At 44.6% G+C, this 24113-nt stretch overlaps 1 protein-coding gene across 1 annotated transcript in view; it reads left to right on the top strand.

The window, feature by feature from the left end:
* The window catches only part of CCDC39 (coiled-coil domain 39 molecular ruler complex subunit), a 933141-nt gene that overhangs the window by 415272 nt on the left and 493756 nt on the right, over window positions 1-24113 (top strand). Inside the window, exon 13 of the mRNA XM_069618669.1 lies at window positions 4381-4589. Coding sequence (XP_069474770.1) covers window positions 4381-4589 — 209 coding nt within the window. The remainder of the gene's footprint in view (window positions 1-4380; window positions 4590-24113) is intronic.

Consider the following 24113-nt stretch of genomic DNA (forward strand, 5'->3'; position numbering starts at 1 on the left):
ATCATCAGGTTCCGTTGTCTAAAGAGTGCCAACATTTGACTGCATTCATCACTCCTGAGGGTGTTTTCAAGTATAACCGAATGCCCTTTGGTTTGGCCTGTGCGGCATCGGTATTTCAGAGAGTAATGGAAACAGTACTCAAAGGCCTTGAGAAAGTAACTGTATTCCAAGATGACATTCTGATATTTGCCAACGATGGTCCTGAACATAAGATACTTAGGTTAGTGTTAGTCAGACTCAGGGATGCGGGTTTGACGGTACAAAGGGAGAAATGCAAAATTGCTGTTACGGAAGTGGATTACTTGGGGCATAAGATCTCCTGCAATGGTATTGCTCCCAGAAAGTCTTTAGTAGATAGCATTGTGAGTGCTCCCCAACCCCTTGATAAAGAACAATTACGCTCGTTCATGGGATTGGCGGAGTACTATCACAAGTTTGTTGATGGTTTCTCCGCAATGTCGTCTCCTTTGAGAGATTTATTGAAAAAGGGCACCAAAAATGTGTGGTCGGAAGAATGTCAAAATGCCTTTAGTAAGATTAAAGATAGTATTGTGAAAGCACCTTCATTAGGAGGGTTTGTTTCTGGCAGACGAACTGTGCTGGCTGTGGACGCAAGCACGTTAGGGCTTGGTGCCGCTCTTTTTCAGTATGATGGTAACATTAAACATGTCATAGCTTTTGCCTCCCGACCACTGACGGGGGCGGAGAGCAATTATTCCGTGGTGGAGAGAGAGGCCCTAGCTGTATCATGGGCTGTTGCTCATTTTAAATTTTTTCTATGGGGCCAGTCGTTTGTTGTAAAGACAGATCATAAGCCGTTAGTTCAGTTATTGGGCAGTGCAGAGTGGGCTAAAGGTTCACCTAGGATATCTCGTGGATGATTGACTTGCTGGCATATGATTTTAGAATGGTGTATATACCTGGGGGAGAAAATGTGGTCGCTGATTGTCTTTCTAGACTGACTGCATAGAATGAGAGTCTCAAGGATGTGAGTGTAGAGTGTACTGTGGGTATTTGCGAACTGGTACACAATGCCATAAGCAAAGAGGAATGGCAATCTGCTGATGTTAAGGATGAGGCCCTTGGGCAAGTCAAATTGTGGACCAAAACAGGTTGGCCCAGAAAAGATCGCATTGAGAAAAAATATGATGTTTTTTACTGTATTAAAGAGGAGTTGAGCATGTCAGAGGATGGGTCTCAGCTCAGAAAAGGAATGAAGATAGTACCTCCCTATGACATCAGGCCCAAATTAGTGGACATAGCTCACCAAGGCCATCTAGGTATGGGGGGTACCAAAAGGCAAATCAGACAATCGTTTTGGTGGCCAGGGATTGACGGTCAGGTAGAGAGGTGTCTGAGGAGCTGTAAAGAATGTGAGAGAAGTGACAAAAGCAAGATGATTAAGGAAGCTCCCTTAAGACCTGTCAGTGTTCCAAGAGAGCCATGGAGGAAATTAGCAGTGGATTTAATAGGGCCCATACAGGAACCTGGGAGAGGATTTTAAATACCTTATTGTCCTGGTGGATTATGACTCAAAATGGGTTGAGTGGAAAGCCATTAGAGAAGCAACCACTTCACAATTGATTAATTTTTTTGAGGAAGTTTTTTACAGGGAAGGATTCCCCTCAGAGCTTGTTTCAGATAATGGGGTACAATTCTGTTCGGACAGGATGGTGGAGTTTCTTAATAGGTTTGGTATCAAACACTACAGGACAGCACTATACCAGCCTAGAGCGAATGGTCTTGTTGAGAGAGCCAACAGATTCCTAAAGGGAGGATTACAGTTAGCCATGGCTTCAGGTTTAAGGTGGCAGACAGTTCTCAGGGAGATGGTCTGGAACTATTGCGTGACTCCACAGACTGTTACCGGCATTTCACCTTTCATGTCTCTCAAAGGCAGACAACCAGGGACAAAGTTGTGTCCGGGCTGGTTGGATTTAGCGAGGAGTGTACATGTCAACAGGGAAAGGATCATGGATCTCATTAGAGAGGCTCAAGATGAGTACAAAGAGAGGTTTGACACAAAAAGGGGTGCCAAGGTGATGCAATGGTCAGTGGGGGACTGGGTTTATGTTAAGAATCCCAGGGTTTCTCCCAAATGTATTGCGAGCAAATTCATTGGACCCAAGAAAATTGCTGTAATCAGGGGGAATGTTGTCATCATGGAGGGTGGAGAATGTTGGTCGATGGCCAAACTGGTTAAGTGCAATAAGGTGGACAGTGATGTTGGTGAGGGAGCGAGAGAAGAGCAAGTTTCTTTTGAGCATGGAGAGGATGAACATATGTTTGAACCGAATGTGAGTACAGCTTTCAGTCACAACAGCAGCTTCAATGCGAACAGGGTCAGGAACAAACCGGTCAGGTTGAATGATTATTACCTGGGTTAAATCTGCCACAAATTAAAGGGAAGAGATGTGTTCTGGTGTATTTATTATACTTCTTTAATTAGCCATGCATACATTACAATAAGATTTAGCAGAGTAGAGATATTGTGATGTCATGAAATTCTATTCAGAGTGTTCTGGTTCTATTGTACATTCTAGTGTGGTCAGTTGGAGCCTGCCTCTCAAGGGGGTGCCTGCTGTCTGTGTATCTCCTACTTATTAAAGTACTTATGAACTCATTCATGTCTGGACATCAAACTTAACACAGCCCACCTCATTTCAGGTGCCCACAAATTCGACCATATCCCTCCAACACTGCACACGCTTCACTGGCTCCCCATCCCCACCACGATTATAATAAAAAACTGCATGTATCGCCTACAAAGCAGTCTCCAACAGAACACCAAAATATTACCTTCTGTGAACGATCTTTGCTGGGGTGCAATGAGATGGCTCAATTAATGTAATTGGGATCATTTTCGCAGGCGCATTTTGCTGATCGCAAACTTCACTCAGAACTGGAAGCCCCATTTTAAATCTATATGCACAATGTGTTTAGGTGACATTGAAGATATGAGACGTTAACTATTCTGGTGTCCTACCCTCGAGCATTTAAGAAGATGCTTGTTAATCCCATTGTTTAGGAGCCATAACATTGTTTCAGAACGAGATGCATAGGAGCTTCGAGGTGTATACAAGCTTTGTAGCGACGCTGCAAAGCCAGATGCTGTCATAGCCGCCTCCTCGTACCTCTCAATGGCCTGGAAAACCAGGCTCTTTTACGTTAATCAATTAACCTAACATATTGCTTTGCCTGATTTGTACTTTGTTTTATGAACAGGGTTATGGGGGTGTCCTGGAGCTTATATGTTTTTTGTAAATACACAAAATGGTCATCGCACTTAATTAGCAGAGTTGATTTTATTGTATGCCCCAGGATTAATCTTGACTTTACATTTATCTTAATAATTTTGAGCACTTTACCTATTTGATGTATTATGTAAAATTCTACTGTGAAATTAGGTTTTTAACTCAGTTGTTACAAGGTGCGTGCACTTTGTGTGCATGTTTTAGGATTCATGTATATTTGAACTGACGTTTTAGGACTCACTATAAAATGTTTGTATATTCTGTACATTTTGCAGTGTACTTCTGCTTCGGGATACTGTGTATATTTGGAATGAAATGTGTGCTAATTTTATTATGTTGCTACTAATTTGTCACTCTTATGGCATACTTTCCGAATAAAGCTAATATGATGCAATCCTACACTTTTGTACTGCATGTACTGCAAGACCCTTTTTACTTTTGGCTATATGTGCCACCTTTAAAACCAAAACTACTGGCATAGAGGAGTACATATGGGAGGAAGCTGGGATGTGAAGTGGAACACCCAGCCCATTGGTGGTGCTCAAATGTGTACCTATCCTTTGACCATCACAACCATGCTTATCCCTAGGAGCATTGCCACCTACTACCCCCTTTGCCCCCACCAAAACACATCCTCCTGGGATCTCTTCTAGCAAGATCAGTATCATCAAAGTATGGGCTTTAAAGGGGCTGCCTCTGCCCTTTTTGCTTCTATGAAGTGTTCTGAAACGAAATGGGTTAACACAGGTATAAATCATCTCTTGCTGTAATAAAAATGTCTTAACCAAATGTTCTTCAACCACTTGATTTGTGAGCAATATCTGTTCCGTGTACTGAATAACTGTTCAAAATTAGCATTGGCCATGCCAACTGTGTGTCATTTGCCAGGCACTGCCATCATATGCTCCGGTACTCACCGCATTTGCCACAGAAGCCTAAATTGTTGGCTTTGTCAATGCTTGTTAGCTACTGCCATGAAAGATGGATTTGCAGCAGTATTTAAAATGTTATTCCACTCACTCCATAAAAACATTGTGTAGATATCACTTGACCAATTAAATGGTATAGGTTTTGAAAAAGGAAGACCTAAAACAATACAAAGTAATTGATTAATTCCATTTAACAGGATTTAATGGTTGATGAAAATATTCTAAAACTGGAAATTAAACGACTGCGAGACATGGTATTTAACAAAGCAGATCATGTATATTCACTGGAAAAAAGAAGGCTACAGTTACAAAATGCCATGAAAGAACGAACTGAAGAAATTGGGGTACATAAGGAGATGTTGAAGGCACAACTACGACTTGTGGAACAGGAACGGCAAAGTATAAGGTACCTACTGACCGGGTAGTCTAAGGTTATGTTGATTTGTGAGCATTTGTACTGCATGCAATAGGTTGTCAGTGTGGAAAGAATAGGGCATGTGGCCAGTTTTGAAGGGTTCCATTTACACTTGATTAAGCTTCAGTTTATGGATGGTCTCAATGTAGAGTATGAGTCTTAAAAAACAAACGCCAAAAGAAACTCACCTCAAAGATCTCATTGCACTGGCACTGTCCTAAGAGCTTGCTGGGTTCAAATGTGAAACTATTAGCAGTAGGGTCTAGATTTAACAAAATCACGAAGGAGGGAACAATATGGTTTGTGGCCTTAGTCTGTGGAATAATATACCATAGATGTTTTGATGGATCACTTGTTGATTGTCAGGAAAGGAGGAAAATATGCCACAGTATTTACAAAGCGGTTGTCTGCCGCCGGTCACCTCTGCAAACAAATCGCATTTACCCCTACCTAGATGACTGGCTAATCATGACACCTTTGGTAGAGAAGTCCCTAGCCTCTTGTTTGTTTCCAACACCCTACATTCCTTGGTTTCCATCAACATGTCCATAAACATGAAAAAACAATGTCTCTATCCTTTTCAAAGGATTTAATTTATAGGACCCATTTTAAGGCAATGCAGTGTCATTTCTCCTTCCAGGCAGGATTACAGCTCCAAAACAAACCATTCTTCACTCCAGCACCAGATTGCAAGCATTGGCCCAGTGGTTGCAGAGACTTGTGGGTTTCACAGCCTTCTATATTCAGATTATGCCTTTTGCCAGGTTTAGGATGAGGCCCTTGCAAGTGCACCTATTGTTACACCTGAATCAATGTTAAGACCCTCAATACATAAAGATCCATACAGATTCTTATTGCTGAAGGGGCTCAGAAGTCACTCCTTAGCTGGACTCTGGATGTAAATCTACTGAAATGTTCTCCCTTTCACCTCCCCCCCACCCTCTTTAGCCCTACTTCGCCTCAAATCAAAGAGGCAACACTTTCCCCTCTCCAGCTAGGGAGGCCATTGTCTGAGCCACCAGATCCAACCTTCAAGACAAGCTTCTTCATAGAAATCATCTAGAATTGAACACTGTTTTTCCACATCTGAAATCTTTCCTGTCTCTCATCCATGGGAAAGTGGTTCGGACATTCACTGACGATATAACTCTGTTTTATTTAAACAATCAGAGTGAAATTCAATCAAGCAGATGCTCTGAGCAGGATCATCTTTTAGGAATCAAATTACCTACTGGTCGCTATGGCAAAGCTGGATGAAAAGATACTCAAACAGGGTTTTTCTCCCTTCAAGATGGTGCTGCATTAGCACAATATCCTATCCTGGGAAAAACGCTCTAGTTTATTCCAAAATGGCGACCGAAGTCCTGTGTGGCTTCACACAGCACTCGCAAGCCGGTTGACTGGATAAAGCCTGCAGGAAGGGTAAGCTCCTTGCGTCACTTCATTTAACATAGCCCTGACGCTGTTACTCATTTTCCTGTGCGACCCTGTCTTGCTTGCCTCCTCGCATTTGCTCCCTTCTCCTTACCTTGTCTCCTCTCCCCCATTTCCTTCCATCCCCCTTTACTTGTTGGCTTTCCTGTGTACATCAAAGGATTTTCGACTCCAGCCCATTGAACACACACCGCCCTGTTAATCCACGTCGGCGGATGTTCATTGGGTTTTCTACCTATTTTTCACCCCTCATTGTACTTCCAGGAGGCTTTGCTTATTGGCTTGCGGCTTCCTCTTAGAGGTCAGCATTTACTAATTCTTACATCAGCCTTACTCTACACAAATGGGAAATGAACAAGTTAATCATCATCAATCATCAGTGTTGTTTTCCAAAGATATACTTGTTTGTGACTGAAAGCAACTATATCCATCAGGCCTATGCATCAAATCAGGGAATGGGACTTCATTCTCTCGGGAACGCTTTCAATCTGCATTTTCTAGGAAAATTCTTTTCGTTTCCCTCATTTGCCCTTTTTCATCAAATGTTGTGCAAGTTTAGGTCAACTAATACCTGCAAGATGATTCTAGTCGCTCCTAATTTGCCACTGCAAGGGTGATTTTCAGAGGTACTTCACCTATCAAGGTTCTTTGTGTTTTGCTTGCAGTCCGAATTCGTCGCAGCCTGACTTTTCGGGCATCAACTGTTTGCGCGAAAAAGCATCCCCTCACCGCCTCCACACAGTGCATGGGAGCATATTGATGATCGGACAACACAGACCTCCAATCAAAAAGGAAAACATAAATAAAAATATTCTTGCCAGTGTGAGGACAAATATGTATGGAGGGGTTACCGTTACAGAGATGAACACGGCATCAGAGTTGATTAACTTCCTTTATTCCCGTGAGGCGGGGCTTGAAGTAATTGCACGATATTTCGTGGATGAGCTAACTAATGCGATTTCGTTGGCAACGAGAAACAGAAAAACAATTAAAACCATTGAAGTTAAATTTGAAGAGATGCGTATCATTATATATGGGACTAAAGTTCCTAAAGAGTGAAAAACTGAATAAACAGAAATGATGTATTATATGTTTTGTTGTAACAGTAATAACGCAAAGAAGCAAAATGGCAAAATATATAATATCTAGAGGAAAAATTACAGTTAACTTACAACAGCTATTACTATAGTCATGAATGCACTGCAGGCAATAGAAGTTGATGAAAATGTGTACAGTATTATTCAAATATCTGTAGAGTAAGAGCTTGCATAGAGTATGAGAATATAAACTTCACAGGAGATCATAATAATGTTCCAGATGTAAGTAAAATAGAAGTAAAAGAAAGAATTCAAAAAGTTAAAGGGAGAGCCGAAAAAGAAAAGAATACAACTGGACAGTTAGGGATGTGTTGGGAGAGCTACCACTTAATCTGGCTGGTGACTTGTCAAGTGTGTGATCATTAAAAAGTCACACTTTATATAAATATCAGAAAAAAGAAATTCTGGAATCGATGTAGGATTTAATATTACCATTGGAATACAAAATAACACCACGCAGTGAACGTTTTTTTACTCTTTGAGAACAGATACTTGATATTTTGCAATAAGGGGAAAGTAAGGAACTGGGTGGCAGTATGCACTGGTTATTGGACGGTATATTTAAAACTTGCCCAAAGCCCTTTATACTATTGTATAGCATACAAGGAATGCTTGATAGTGAATTTGTTCCATTAGTATATGTGTTGATGAGTAATCGAATGGAAAAAACCTATAAAGAAATATTTGTGAAAATAAAAGAAAATCTTTCATTACAAGACTCATACCCAAAAACCTGTGGTTTGGACTTTATTTGAATTTGCCTTTAAATTAGCAGCAATTAAAGCTTAGACCGATGCATTCTCAGAAACAGTAATACAAGGCTGTTTCTTTCATTTCAGTTAGTCACTATGCAGAAATATACAAAAACTGGGACTACAAGTACGATATGCAATTGAGAGTGAGTCCCAGTAGAATATGCGTAATTTTGCGCCCTCTAGAATTTGTTGCAAAAGAGGCTGTTCTAGATGATTATATAAACACTATTTCACATGATTTCTGCAAAACAAATTAACAAGAACTCTGCCAGTATCTAGACTATTTTGAGGAAACAAAGTTAGGACGACAGACGCGATTTGGAAGAAGACAACCGAAGATAAAAAATAGAATACTGGACTTGCTATGATGCACAATTGAATGATTCACCAAAAAACGAATAACAAGCATGAGGGCTGGCATCACAGTCTAAACATTGCAGTCGGTGGGACGAAGCAAAACATCTGCAAGTTCCTGCAGATAATAGTCAGAAAAAGCCATACAAGAGACTACGATATTACGAAATTTGAGTGGGGTGTGTGTAGAAAATACGTCTCTGAAACATGCCAAGTTTAATCTAAAATTGAAAGGAATAGCAGAGAAATATCCTTATTTGAGCTTAACTGACAAGATAACAAGTATGGCTTTCCATGTTACATTTGTCATTCGTTGGTAAACGGGATAAATTATATTTTTCGGCACTTGCCTGTATGACAAGTACACATTGTAGGAAAAACAGGAACTTTTATGCACCCCCTCCACCTAAGTTCTTATTTTGGAAAACATCCCTGCAACCCCATTTCCCCTCATACCCTTAATCTCCCCAACCCCCATCAGCTACTCACAATGCGACACTCCTGCAATCTCACAACACCCTCTCCCTGCTTAATAGCAAGTATCCCCATTCAATTTATATCCTCTATGCAGAGGGCACCCCCGCAACCCCTGTTCTCCTTTGCACCCTCCTCCCGCACACAGAAGAATCATCTTAGCAAGTGACAACATTGCCACCCCCTGCCCCAACCAGCACGCCCTTTCACAGCATACACACACTCACGCATATGTTCCCAGATTATTAGTTCTATCCACTGGTCTAGTGTGGAGTTCTCCTAAAACTTGTAAACACTAACAAAAACATTTAAATCGCCAAGTTCCTTGTTTTCCTATACATTAAAATGCATTTGCTATTTAAATACTGTATCGATAAAAATAACATGGAACATACTTCAAATGTCGTGATGCATTTAGCTTTGCCACATAGTAAACGCTGGGTTTGTTTTGTTCGCCCATCTAAAACAGAAAAAAATAAACACCTTAATCGGCGGGTTCATGCAACGAGAAACCCTGCATCTATTTTCATTGTCTTGGCCATTACCAGGAGAAAAAGAACAGCTAATAGATCTGCTAAAAGGTATGCTCATCAGCCGCTTCAGTAAAACAGATAGGACCTTCTACATGCACACATGCCGGGCTGCAACGACAAATTAGGACTGCCAATAAACCTGTACCCCCAAACACGCAGTAATTACATGCACAGTGGGGGTCATTACGAGGTAGGAGGTAACCATGCGCTATTAGTGGCAAGGCTACCCCATTACCAGGTACCGGTTCTGGGTTCGTTGAATGAGCAATTACCGGGCCATTCCGACCTTGGTGGACCCGGTAATTCGTCATTCAAGGAACCCGGACCCGGTACATCCCCATTCGAACCCCCATAGGGAAGATGAGTGTGAGCGCGAGCTACATGTGGACGAGGGAGCAAACGTTGACTTGGCACTTTGTCCCAGCGGATTGCCTTTATCCCTAGTGATTCTTCTGCTGTTCTTCCCAGCAAATTCCTCCTCTGGTACGCAGTCAAATTTGAATGGAGAGCAAATATTCATTCATTCCTCCCAGCGAGCGCTTGAAAGCTATACCAAGTGAACGGAACACCAAATTGATAAAGGAAAATGGCGTAGCGACTAATATAGTTACAGATTTGAAACTTTTGCAACTAAGCGAACATGTTGAATGTGACAAGGCATGCGTACATAGCAAAGTCGATATTCTTTTCGACCCCCAAGACTTAACAAACATCACTTCTGAAAAAAACGGACGGCTTGTTGAATGAGGGAATTGACTTGAATTTTGGTATACCAAACCGGTTTAATTTCAGTATGACTACAGCCCCTCTCATGATTCCGGATGGCATTTTTCTGAGTGCCGCTGAACATAATACTGCTCAATTGCAAGCAATATGGTTAAGTACAAGTTTAAGTAACATTTATATCGAACCTACTGAACATAACGTTTCTCAAGCAGCCGGACTAAGTAACAAATCTCAATCGTCCAGAAATTCTTCTGCAATTGAGCCTGACGATAACGCCAGCAGATTGCCCAGAGCGCGGCTGGAGGGACCACGTCTGCCTGATAAGAATGCTTTGGAGAGCACTACATGAGCTGTTTCTGCACAGGGCTGTCATCCTTTCTTTGATCTGGCTGCAATGGAGGCCAGTTTAACTGAACGTCTGAAGTCAGACTTTTTGCACTTAAAAGACGGGCTGGACGCCAGCTGCAATTTAGGGAATTACGATAAGGCGAAAGTAAATCTTCCAGATCGTTTCCCTTCTCCAGTAGTAAGGCTCTCTGTGAGAAATAAAATATTGAAGAAGCCTCATCTCGAGTCAACAGTCACGAAAAGACTTAACAAGTACACCACATTCAAATAAAGAAGGGCAAGCACATGAGACTCCAAGTCAAGCCTTCTTAGCTGATAAAAGTATGACTGTGTAACGCCAGCAGAGAAAGCAGATTCATGTTGAATGTCGTGCCGCAAAAGCGGCCCTGATTGAGCTTGCAGGGGCACCTGGGAGAGAGGGGCCACTTCGGCTCTGGCTGTCTCCAAGGCAGTTAACCGCAAATTGCTTAGAACCAAAAAGGCAGAGCATTGTTATCACTTGTGGGCCAATCTCCTCCAGGCTTCTAAGGCGGGAGACTCCAGGGGGAACAACCCTCGATCCAGAATGAAATTCATGAGGACGCTTGGCTAGCCCACTTTGGAAACGTCTACAAAAAGTGGGAACTTATGATCCCTGCAGGGAAACCAAGAACACCCTTGGCTGGTCCAAGTTGGGTGATAATACTCCTCTGGTGTTGTCCTTGCACGACATTGAGGTGGCTCTGTTGTCGCAGAAGCGGTGGAAGGCCCCTGGGCCAGATTCGGTCCCCATTAACTGGTACCGACAGGAGGCAGTTATATGGCTCCCTTATTTAGTAAAACACTTTAATGTTCTGTTAAAAGCAAACAGGGTTCCCTACTCCTGAACCCAGGCAATACTTGACCCCACATACAAGAAGTGAGACAGGGGCCACCCGGAAATTATCGGCCTGTCTCCCGGGTGCAAGATTTTTGCCAAGGCGGTATTGGGCCACTTGGATGCATGGAGTCGGCAGAGTAGGTTTTACATCACGGGTCCCGGGAGGATATCTCAAAGGCAACGTGCTCGCCTTGGAAGCAAGACGACACGAAGCAACATATCTTCGATCCCCGGGTCCGCGCTTAGCAACCTCTGAGTAGTTAAGTGCATTATAAAAATACGCAACTAAGACAAACAACTACGCAACTAAACAAAGAATTCCTGCAACAGCGCCTCGATGCCCGCGGGCTGTGTGAGCGCTTTAAAAATGCAAATAAATAAATAAATCACATCCAGGCTGGATTCCAACGTAACACTAGTATGGTGGACCAAGTGCTAAGGCTCTGTCTGATTTTGGACAAATATGTTGTTTTACGGGCCACAAAGATTTATGCGGATTTTGTTGATTTAAAAACAGCATTTGACAGTGTGCCAAGAAGCAACTTGTGGAATGCATTGATTAAGTTGGCGGTACCACTTGGCATTTTAAGAGAAATCCAATCCCTCTGTTCTAATAATGGGGCGAAAATCAGATATGGGATAAGGGGGAAAACCACTCCTGGAATAAAATTGATGTTGGAGTCGGGCAGGGTTGCGTCCTGGCACCAATTCGGTTTTGCCTTTTTATAAATGGGGTTATCGACCTACTGCTGGCAGAGAAGTCTCATGCCCCATTGTTGGCAAGTAAACGCATTCAATTCTTTAATTTGCCAACGACACAGTTCTTCTCTCTGATGCCCAAAGGCCTGTGGAAGCAACTTAAAATATTTGAGAGTTTCTGTGAAAGTAATGGACTCTCCATGAATGTCAAATAAACCAAGACAATGGTGTCCAGTAGAAAAAGGGCCAGGAATGTTCCCAGGTTGACAATTAGCTCGGGCAGTAGGGTGATTGAACAGGTCATGAGCTGCGATTATCTGGGGGTCCGGTTGACTGGAAACTGTGTCTGGAAGGACCAGGTGAACAGGGCAGGCTTGAAGATGACCAGGCATTGTGGGGCTATGTCTAGATTTATGCAGGCCCACGGGACAGGCCTGTTAAGCGTTGTTTTACAGATTTAGAAGTGCCAGGCCAGACAGGCCACCATGTATGGGGCCGAGCTATAGGGTGCCCACAATTCAGACGCGCTGCGGGTCTTTGAGCAGACATTTCTTAAAGCATCCCTGGGCTTTCCGGCAAACACTTTGAATGCCCCAGTTTTGTGGGAATTAGGTTTGCAAAGCATTGGCTTCTCATGTTGCTTGAGGCCAGTGTTTTAATGGGCGAGACTTTAGACTAGCTACAATCTGAGCGAGTACAGAGATGCTGTCAAAGATGCTTTGTCTCAGCCAGGTGGAGCTGATTTACCCTGGTTCTCTGCCATCAAAAAAGAGTTGACTGCCTTGGGGATGGAGAATTATTGGTCTCGCCCGGACACTATTCCGGAGAACCCCAAAACACTGGTAAGAAAAGCCTAAGAAAGCGAATGGTTGAGAGAAACCTGAGCAAAACTCGCAAAGTCTGCCAGTCTGGCTCTATATCAGTTCAGGAAAGAATATCCTGGTCTTGAAGATTATTTGGACAGAATGAAACTGAAACTAATGTAAGCACTGTATATGAAACTGTGCATGGGGACTCTTCGCTCAGCCAAAGTCGGGCAACACTGAAATAGGAGTATACCAGCAGCTTGGCCTTTCTGCCCATATGAGGTTGAAAGCGTAGTGCATTTTATTACTCTCACATTAGGAAAAGATTTCTAATACGCTATTTAATTAGTTTTGCATTGGAATAATTGATGTATCGCTTGACCTTTGCCTGACGGGATTGCGAGCTGGCAACCAATTGTTTGGGGGAATTACTTGCTCCAAGCTTGGAGGGTGAGACGTAAACATGTCACCTTAGCAGCGCTGCATCAGTAACTCTGGGTTTTTACATTTTGCTTTGAAACTTGCGGCCTCTGATCCTGGAGCAACAGTGCCACATTTTACAGTGTTTTATTAATGTCTTAGTTATTTATTACAATGTATTGTGTGATTTGTTATGCTGTAAAATCTGTGTTTGAATTTTATGATCCCTTTATTAGATTGAAATAAAGTATTTGAAAAAGGATGGAGAAACTAGCGCATGATCCAGGGATTTGGGTCCTTTCTCAATCTAAGCCACTGTAAGGGTGCAGAAGAACGGCTCGGACACAATGATGGCATATGTTTGGGTACAGATCTTTATTGATCAAGAAAGGGTGGTAAAATGCCACCCTGTCCCTAAAGCTAACAGGGGTTTCCCTACCGCAACAAAAACAAGTGAAATTGTCAGGAAGTCCCAAACTAAAAAGTTTGTAACTGTTGTGTCTCAAAACCTACCTCTATCCCTAACACTAATAACTTAAAGCAACTGTGCAAGGATTGTCTCTTCTCATAGTAAAGTGTTCATCGTGGCTCCAACCAACAGGAAAGTTCCCAGTCTCTCTGGTAATCAAAACTGCTCAAATAAACAATTTTCTCAAATATAGGACTCCAAGGCTAGGGTTGTGCTCCTTTCCCCTAGACGACTTCTTATTTTACTTTCCTTCCATTTCCATCCTCTTAGGTAAATATCATTGTTTAATTTACAATGATGTGCTTCTTGGGTTCACAGTTCTTTATCCTACCAACTTGGCACACTTCGCTATCAAGTGTAGGATTCCTTCTATCAGTTCCAAGGTTGTTGACTCTCTTATTCTCAACCTCTGGTGTGGGTGTGGGTCCCAGACTCTCAATATTCTGAAAGGCTTGGTTCACTCTCCTGCCAAGCAAGTGTCCTCTCATGGACTTGCTCTTTCTCTCACAGGGTACCAGACACTCGTATTCTTTGTTGCTTTAAACTACGGTTTCTCATATGGGTGTGGGTCTCAGACTCGCAATGTAGCGTTGCCTCTGCTTAGTTTACTCCCCAGCCAAGCATACAACTCTTCTGTGTTTGCTTCTTTTAAATTCAGGGTCCCAGAGCATCTTTTTCTCGACTTCTTACATGGGTGTGCTTCCCAGATTCGCAGTGCAGTGTTGTATCTGCTTGGTGTACACCCCTGCCAAGCATACAACTTTCCCTTGTTTGCTTCATTTACAATCAGGGTCCTAGAATTTCCTATTCTCGACTTCTTATATGGGTGCAGGCCCCAGAATCGCAATTGGTTATCATATTTATTTGGTTCACTCTCCTACCAAACAAACATACGATTCCTGTTTGTTTATCTTGGTTATTCGCAAGGTCCCAGATCCTCTTCTACCTCGATTTGCACATGGCTCAGTGTCCCAGACCCTCTCGTTCCAGCTTCTGCTTTCACCCCGTTGCTTCGCCAGAACTCTATCACCGCTCGGGTAACCTGCGTACCTGCTAGTTTCTTCTGTGCAGCATGCGTTTCCCAAGCAGCTGTGTCTGAATTTTCTCCCAGTAAGTTAATATCTTTGTCCTACTGCCCATTTTATCACCAGTGCCTCTAGTTCTATTGTGGAATAGTTGCATTCTCTAGGGAACAGTTTTCTACTGATGTACATCACCGGATGTTCTATTCCATCATATATCTGAGATAGAAGTGCCCCTAGGTCCACTTTGAAGGCATCTGTCTGGAGTAGAAATTATTTGTTAAAGTTGGGTACTTTTAGAAAAGATTCACTGAACAGTATGGTCTTAAGGATATGAAAGCGGCCCTGTTCTTTCTTTCCCCACTTAACCTTTTGAGGCTCACCATTTTTAAGTTTGCCGGTCAGACAGGCCGTGATAGATGAAAAATTGGGGATAAATCTTTTATAGTCCCCCCCCCCCCCACCCCAATCCCAAGAAAGCCCTTTGATCTCATTTGTTTTTTGGTATTGGAGTCTCTTTCATGGCTCAGACTTTTTCTAACTGGGGCTGTTCCATTCCATTATCTACAAAGAACCCCAGATATCTCACGGCTGATTAGGCAAGGTGGCACTTCTTCAGGGTAGTGGTTAGCACGGCCTGTCTTAAGGCTTTAGTGATTTCATATAAATGTGTCATCAATTCATGCCAGGAATACTGTAGATGATGATATTGTCTAAATAAGCCCCACAGAAACTAGAATAAGGCCTTGGTACCTGGGCCATCAGACTTTGGAAGGTCGCTGGAGCACCAAATGGGAATACTTTAAACTGAAACAGTCCTCTAGGGGTGGAGAATGCAGTTTTCTCTGTCTTCAGGATTCAAAGGAACCTGCCAATAGCCCTCAGTGAGATCAATCGTGGGGATGTAAACGGCTGTGCCCAGTTGATCAAACCGGTCATCAGAGCTTGGCATAGGATAATTGTCGAACTGGGACACAGCATTTAACTTTTGGAAGTCGATACAGAACCTCCACGATTGATCTGGCTTGGCCCCCAGGACTATTGGTGAAGACGGGTAGTGTGTTTTTTTGCCGACAGTAATTACCTCGTGGTACTTTACCACAAAGTAATTACTTTGAATTTTCATCTTATTTTTTAGGGAATTGTGGGATAAAGGGTAAAAGGGGGTGGGGAGGAGCAGTAACAAAGGGGAAGGGGTGGCTTGGGGTGGACCCCCCAAAATAGAAAAAAGAAATTGATGACAACATTCAAAGTAATTATATTGTGGTAAAGTGCCATCAAGTAACTACTGTAGGAAAATGACCATGGCGCTGCAAAGACCAAGCCCTCTGAGGTGGTTCTATGATGTCAGCTGTCAGCAATTTCTCCACCTGTTGGAGGACTATTTCTTTTCTAGCTTCTGGAAGGGCTTTAAATTCACCACTTTCCCAAGGGCAGTGCGAATGTAGGGTATATGCCCTTGACTGTCCCTGGTTCATCATTAAAAACATCCGGAACTGGTTTAAGAGCTCTTGAATATTATGCTGTTGGGACTGAGGAAGATCAGATGGTAAGAAATTAGGTTCTCTGACCTCTTCAGCTAGCAGGCTGGCCATCACTACAGAGGAAGATTGTACAGGGTGGTCTTTCCGCTCTTTTAAGATGTTGACATGGTAGATCTGGGACTTGAGCCTTCTATCTGGTTTGGATACTCTATAATTGCATCAACCAGTCTGCTATAAGATCTCACATGGACCATGCCATTGTGATAACATTTTATTGTCGGATGTGGGGAGGAGTACTAGGACCTTCTGTCTGATGGAAAAGGAACGGGTCATTGTTTTCCAGACATACAGCCCCTTTTAGTTTTCCTGGCCCATAGACAAGTTGGAATGAACTATGTCTCGGACAAGGCGGGGCGTGGCTTGGCAGCCATGGAATAGGCTGCACTCATCCTGGGCTCCCATATCCGTACATCGATCCGTCTGAAGCGCATGCTTACAAATTTCAGGAATCGGCATGAAAAGTGGCCAGATGCTGTATGAAACAAAGCGGAACCCATCGGGAATGGTATCGTGTAGCTGAGACAAGTACAACAAAAGTTATGGACGGCTGAAGTTCAGGACAACGATCGAAGGACTGGAACCAAAATGGCCGTCGTCCCTAAACAAAGGAGCCTTGGCGAGTAATGATAGTGCTGGGACACCAGAGCCTTTCCCAAACGTGCCCACTACAACGATTAATGAGGAAAAGGCTTGGCGTGCACGCGGACCACTGGATTACTGTATAAAACAAGCACCAGCGCAGATACACAGCGACTGCTTCCCCGAGGGAAGCTGCGGAACGGAAAGCACACCACTGTAGAAGCGTACAATAATCAGGCAAGTGACCTGGGTCCCCCTGCGACGTGGACGCTGCGGGCGGCGGGTTCGTGCGGGCCGAGGTGCTGTGGAGTGCGGCCTGCGACTGCGGGGTGTGGCTGGCATTGTTGGTGCAGCGGGGCTGGATGGGTGCGGGGCTGATGCCCGCTCGAGACGCGCTGAAGCGCGAAGAGAAAGTTGCTTCCGGCGGACTGCAGGAATCAGGAATAATAGCAAACGAGGCACTGCGGATTGATGCATCCTGCGAGGCGGAGCCTGTAAAGTCGCTTTCAATAAATATACAGTAACATTGTTGCAAGTCAATTCCACGAACACCGTGCACACCATTTGACAGACGGTGAATTCAGACGCCAGCAGACTAACATTGGGGATTAAAAGCTGGGGAGCATGGCCCAAGGGCTCCAGCAGCATGTAAGCCAAGAGCTTTGACGCCGAGATAGGCTCAGTATAAACAAAAGCACCAGGGGCATATAACATTGGACAAATTACGCTGGTGCAATAGGAAAAGGCACCAGCTGAGTCCCAATTTATGCACATGGGAAATAAACCGTGCATGCCCCAGATGGGAAGCAAAGACTGCTACACAACAGGGATGGCTGTTACACAATAAGTGAGACCCTGCGCGCTACACATTAGGCGGGCTCGCTGGCAGTATCAAAATGGACTTGTCTCACCTAGCTGAGTGACACCCCAGGCATGACAAGAAATAAGCACACGGCCCAATAACTGGTAGGGCTATAACCCAGTGAGAAAGGGTGCTGGGAGTGATACAGCAAGGGGCCTGTGGAGAGATACAACCGTAAATTCACAGGAAATCGCCCTGAGAGGGCGGGGATGCCAGCAGAGTGCAACACCAACGTATTCCTAAAAGCGACACTAAGTGACACTGAGGGCAAACAAAAACCAATAAGTGAGAGTGCTTATTACAACCTCAAAGGGACGCCCAATCCGGCTCACACTGCATGTGCCTAGGCAACCTGACCACGGGGGAGGTGTTGGCGAACACGTGACCACAAGGATTATGCGCAGAAAGTAATACGTGGGAGGCTACAATCCACCTGAATAAAAAACTCATGTGCCACAACATATGTAGGCTGGAAGGCAGAGACCCCAACGGCTGGAACTACAACAACAACAGCACTGAGCCGGAACCAGACACGTGTGCAGGGGAGCATTATGTCAGTGAAAGGTCTAAGAGCCAAGACCAAACAACCCACAATGGAGGTCTTTGCGAAAACGCAGAGGACCCCTACCACATCGATGCAGAGTACGGTCGCGACTCCTGTGGAAGAAGCCCCAGAAGGAGACAAGCGTCAGATTCCTGGAGGCTATAACGGAGTTGAGCACTAAATGGGACGTGGCAATGGCGGACCTACAAACAGCCCTAGAGAACAAAATTGATGCGGTGGGAAGTGAACTTACCCTGTTACGGCAAGATGTCAGGGCGCTGGCTGAGAGAACGAGTGGTCTGGAAAGTACAGTAAAGACTCATACAGATGTCGGCACAAATAATGCAAAGGAAATTCATGTGCTCAAACACCAGGTTGCCAACCTTGAAAACCGGGTGGAAGAGGCGGAGGGAAGGGCGAGAAGAAATAACATACGGGTGGTCGGCCTGCCGGAGGGGGAGGAGGGCCAAGACCCTACAAACTACGTGGAGAACATAATCCTCCAGGAGATAGGAGCAGAGAAGCCTTTGCAGGGGTTCACGGTGGAGCGAGTGCACCGCGCCTTAATGAGGAAACCGCGACCTGGGGCTCCGCCGAGACCGATCATCGCGAGGATACTGAATTATAGAGACAGAGAGAAGATCCTGGAATATTTTAGTAAAGGTGGAACAATAAAGAGAGCATCCACCAACATCACAGTGTACCCAGATTACACGATGCTGGTGCAGAGACAGAGATACAGCTACGTGGCCGTCAAGAGAATGCTGCGAGCAGCAGGAATCAAGTACATGCTTCTGTATCCGGCAAGGTTGAAGGTGCTACATAAGAGCAGAGCGCTTTTTTTTTAAACTCCTGAGGAGGTGGTGACGTGGCTGGACCTGCAAGGCTGCCCGGAACAGGAAGTGGACCGTGACCGGCAGGAACATGACAACTGAAGAACTTGTGCCACGGACATTGAGGGGGTAAGTGGGAGGGTGATCCTGATTACACCAAGAAAGTGGGACTGGTTGAAGACTTGGTAGCATTCGGGCCTTGTGCTCGGCATGGACTGGAATATAGTGGGTAAAATGTAATTGGAAGCCGCATAGTAATAACATAAAGCGTAATAAATTCGAAAATAGGAGCAACAGGATGGAAGCGACCCACCCCTAAATACTAATAGCTAAGTGGCCATTAGGGCGACTTCACCCTACTGAGTCCTGGGTATAGGCTTGTGCTGTACAGGGCTAGATGTTGGGGTGCCTGAGATCCAGGAAACAGTTGGGGAGGTTGTTGTTGGGGAAGGGATGGGTGGGGGGAGGGGAGGGAGGCCGGAAGTTTGGTGTGTACATAGTTATGGGGAGTTTAAGTTTAAACATGAGCCTATATGGAAGAGCCAAAGGGTTGTATCTGCATTGCATGAGTGGGAGGGATCGGCTGGGAGTAAAGGAGGAGAGTATTAACGAACTATGGGAGATCTCAAGATAATAAAGTGGAATGTCAGGGGCCTTAATGGTTATATGAAGAGGAATAAGGTCATACTGTATTTGAGAAGGCAAAAGATAGATATTGCACTATTACAGGAGACGCATCTGACGCGGGAAAAGATGGAGCTAGTGGGGAAAAAATGGAAAGGGATTGTGGTGGGTTCGTCATACTCTGCCTACGCTAGAGGAGTGCTTGTCTGGGTGGTGCCGCACGTCCCTTTCCAGCTAATACAGGAAGTGGTGGAAACTGATGGGAGGATGGTCATATTGAAAGGGCTGGTGGAGAATAAAGAGGTATGCATTGTAAATACGTATGCCCCCAATCAAAACACAGCGGCATACTTCAGAACTCTGTGCACCAACCTTAGTATGTGTGTGGGTGGTGCAGTGATTTGGGGCGGGGATTTCAATTGTGTAATAAACCCCAAGGTAGACAGATCACATAGCAAGATTGATGGGTCCGCCCCAGCGGCTAAAGCATTGCAGGTGCTGCTAGATGATTTTGGCTTGGCAGACGTGTGGAGAACAAAACATCCTAATGGGAAGCAATATTCGCACTACTCAGCCGCGCATCAGCTACACACAAGACTTGATTATGTCTTCGCCACACCAGATGTAATGACAGAAATTACTCAAATAGAATATAAGGCGAGGGTCCTCTCGGATCACTCGCCCCTGGTCCTCCGGTGGCAATACTTCCCCCCGAGGGCGTGGATTCCGACATGGCGCCTCCGAGCAGAGGCACTCAAAGACCCAGTTTTTAGAGAGGATCTAAGAGATGAGATTACTAACTATTTCGAAGTGAATACTGGTAGTGTTGACTCGGCGGGTACACTATGGGAAGCCTTTATGGTGGTGATGCGGGTGGTTGCCATAGCTAAGTCAAAGGGCCTGCAGGGCGGGGTACTGGCGGACCTACAAAGAGCAGAAGATGAACTAGAAAGAGCATTAGAAAGTGGCAGTGTGGATACGGAGCTAGTACTTAAACTACAGCAGCAATGTGCGGAACACTGGGAAAGGCTCTGCAACCTCAATTATAAAAAAGTATGTAGAGAGACCGCATGCGGGAGAGGATAAAACGGGCCGGCTCTTAGCGTGGCTATACAAGAGCGAAACCCCTAGGCCCCCGATTAGGACAATAACTAGAGAAGATGGTGAGGTAGTGGACACCCAAGAAGGAGTCAACAAGGAATTTGCGGATTATTACAGGGTGCTATACGGGGACAAGGAGGGGGCAGTCAAGAGGAAATAACTGAAACACTAGAAGATAGAGGACTGCCCAAGATAAGTGAAGAGGAAAGAGGAGCGTTTGATGCACCAATTACCTTGGAGGAGTTGGAGGAGGTTGTGAGGCAGTTGCCTACCAGTAAGACCCCGGGAGCAGATGGGCTCCCTAGTGAATTTTATAAAGTATATAGAGAGGAAGTGCTCCCCCCCAATGCTAGAAATGCTTAACAAAACGTTTGAGGTGGGAAGGTTGCCGGAGTCACTCAGAGAAGCGATCATAATACCGCTCCCCAAATCCAACAAACCAGGGCATAGTTGTGGCTCCTACAGGCCTCTGTCGATGCTGAACCAGGACAGCAAGATATTGACGGCTGTCCTAGCAAATAGATTGCGAAGAGTAATTAGCCTGTTTGATCTGGGTGGATTAATTTGCCATGTCCCGAATAGGAATATAACTCACAACCACAGGCGACTTCACCGGGTGGTCGAATGGGGGGGTAGGAATGAAGGCGAAAAGGCGATTGTGTCTTTAGATGCAGTAAAAGCTTTCGACTCGGTTAAGTGGCCATGGTTGTTGGCGGCTCTGGAAGGATACGGAATGGGGCCGGGTTACATCAGGTGGGCGAAAATGCTGTACAGTGAGCCGCTAGCTAGAGTCCGAACAGGATCAGTGATATCTGAGAGATAGCAACTTAGTAGAGGCACCAGGCAGGGGTGCCCCTGATCCCCGATGCTTTACATTCTAGCCCTGGAGCCCCTAGATATATACCTCAGGCAACAATATGATATAATAGGTATTGAAGTAGGGGGGAACGACACCTAATATCCTTATATGCGGATGATTTGTTATTATACTTGAAATACCCGGAAGAAAATCTCCAATATATTCTGGAAGTGATGGAGAGGTACGCGGGGCTGTCCGGCATAACAGTGAATCCTCAAAAATCTAGCATATTCCCGTTAGGTAGCTATAAGGGAACCCCTGTGGAAAGATTACCAGTGTTACAAATACCATGGGTGGTTAGGTCTTTCCGTTACCTTGGAATAGACGTGTATCACATGGCGGAAGAGGAACATAAGCACAACACCGAGATAGCCATTGAGAAAATCCGGAAATGCATGAAGTTTTGGGAGAAGTTGCCCCTAGCAATGATGGGACGAGGGGCAATGCTTAAGATGGTGGTCCTACCTAGGCTTCTACATTATTTTAGTAATATCCCGCATATGATACCCAATAAGTTTTTTACTAAACTGAACAGTATGTGTAGGGACTTCCTGTGGCATGGTACCCGGAATAGAGTGGCACTATGGAAGTTGCAGAACTTCTATGAAAAGGGGGGTGTTAAACTGCCTAATTATGAGCTCTACTATGTAGCAGGTCAACTACAATATGTGGCCAAGTGGCTCTCCGATGAAGTGACCCCTGAACTTAGGTTGTTTGGGCAGGACTGTACCCCGTTTTACTTAAGGGAAATGATCTGGTTGCCTGAGACGGAAATGAAGGAGTGCCCTGGGATGGAAAATATGGCGTCGGATGATGGAGGACCCATTCCCATGCTCCCCGCAGGTACCGCTGGTTGCTTTAGCAGGAGGAGACGAGCAGTTGAGGGTGATCATCAGGACCTACTGGGAATCGGTGGGGCTAGTAACGTTTGGGGACATTTGGCAAGAGGGGACCATTGGGGAGTTTGATGAACTTGGGGAGGAGGCAGGATTACATATTGGCCAATAAGTTACGTATCATAGGATAGTTCAGAAAATTTGGAAAACGTGGCCTGAAACAGTATTGATGGAGGAACCTGATGCTATTATGGGAGCAATATATGATATATCGGAGGGAGGGCATGAGATTTCTAGATTGTATGAGATGGTGATGACTAAGGTTGGGAAAGAATTGACACATCTGAGACCGGATTGGGAAGCGGAGGTGGGGGCCCCGATGGAAGATGGGATGTGGGAACGTCCCCTGGGATATCACAAGAAGGTGTCAAGAAATGCCAGACTAAAACAAATACAGCTGTATATAACGCATAGAGCATACATGACCCCTCTGAGGATATCTAAGTTCGGAAACTCTGGGCGACAGGCGTGTCCTAAGTGCGACATGGAAAACGCTGACATGACACACATGTTTTGGTCATGTCCAGTAATTGAGTGTTTTTGGGGTGAAGTGGCACAAAAACTAGCAGAGAAGGGGGTCACGCTTGTCATAGACACGGCCTGGGCCTGCTTGCTGGGAGGGTTCCCCAGACCACGGAAACGTAAACATGTTGGGAAACTGAAAGATTTGGCATTCGTGCTCGCAAAGCGGAGGATTGCCATGGGATGGAAGAAGTGTCACAAGCCACGGTGGAGGTATGGTGGAAGGAGTTGCAGAAATGGGCAGAGGCTGAAACGATGGTATGGCAAGAGGCAAGCAGCATGAGTGGGGAGGAAGAAGTGAGTACCATGATGGCATAGAAATTATTAATAGCAGAACTGTTCGGATCTATATCGGATCCAACAGAATCCGAGGGAAGTGATACCCTGCCACATGTAGCAGATACAGAATGTAAAGAAAAAATAGGCTTATAAAGGAGGGAGGGACTGAGGGAGCAGTGGGCAAATAAACAAAATGGTGTTTAATGGAACTGTTGTAAATTGCACTGCGTGTTGGGTTTGTATTGTTGTTTGGTTTGAATAAAATGAACAATCTTTTTTTTTTTAAAACTATGTCTCGGACAATCTGCATGTGTTCCTTTTAATCTGTGGGCTACCTGGCATAAAGGTAACACAGCCTCCTCTCTCTCTTCCCAGGTCTCTGAGCATGTCCAATAACCAAGGGTTGTTTGGGAGGGCCTTTGTGATGGTGAACACGACTCACAGAACCATCAGATCCCAATTTCTTCCATCCGTCTCCACTCGTTTTCTGAGGATGCTTTTAAGAGTATTATTAAAGCAATTGATGAGTCCATCAGTCTGTGGATGATATACAGACGTTCAGAGCATCTTAGTCTGAAGAATTTCCTTCACCCCAGCCATAAATTTACTCATAAAATTGGTTCCTTGATTCGTAAGGATTTCCTTTGCGAAACCTACATGGGACAAGAAAGAAAGGAGATTTTTTAAGATATGTTGTGTCAAGCTGTTTAGCATTGGAAAAGCTTCTGGTTAACAGGTTGCATAGTCTATGATGACTAGTATGTACTTGTTTCTCAGACGTGATAGTTCTAGTGGTCCTACAATATCTATTCTGATGCAGGAAAAGGGTATATCAATGATCGGTAGGGTTGTAGTAGAGCTGAAGGGGGAACATGT

Source organism: Ambystoma mexicanum, chromosome 10 (assembly GCF_040938575.1).
Source record: "Ambystoma mexicanum isolate Mex_15411 chromosome 10, UKY_AmexF1_1, whole genome shotgun sequence".
NCBI lineage: Eukaryota > Metazoa > Chordata > Amphibia > Caudata > Ambystomatidae > Ambystoma > Ambystoma mexicanum.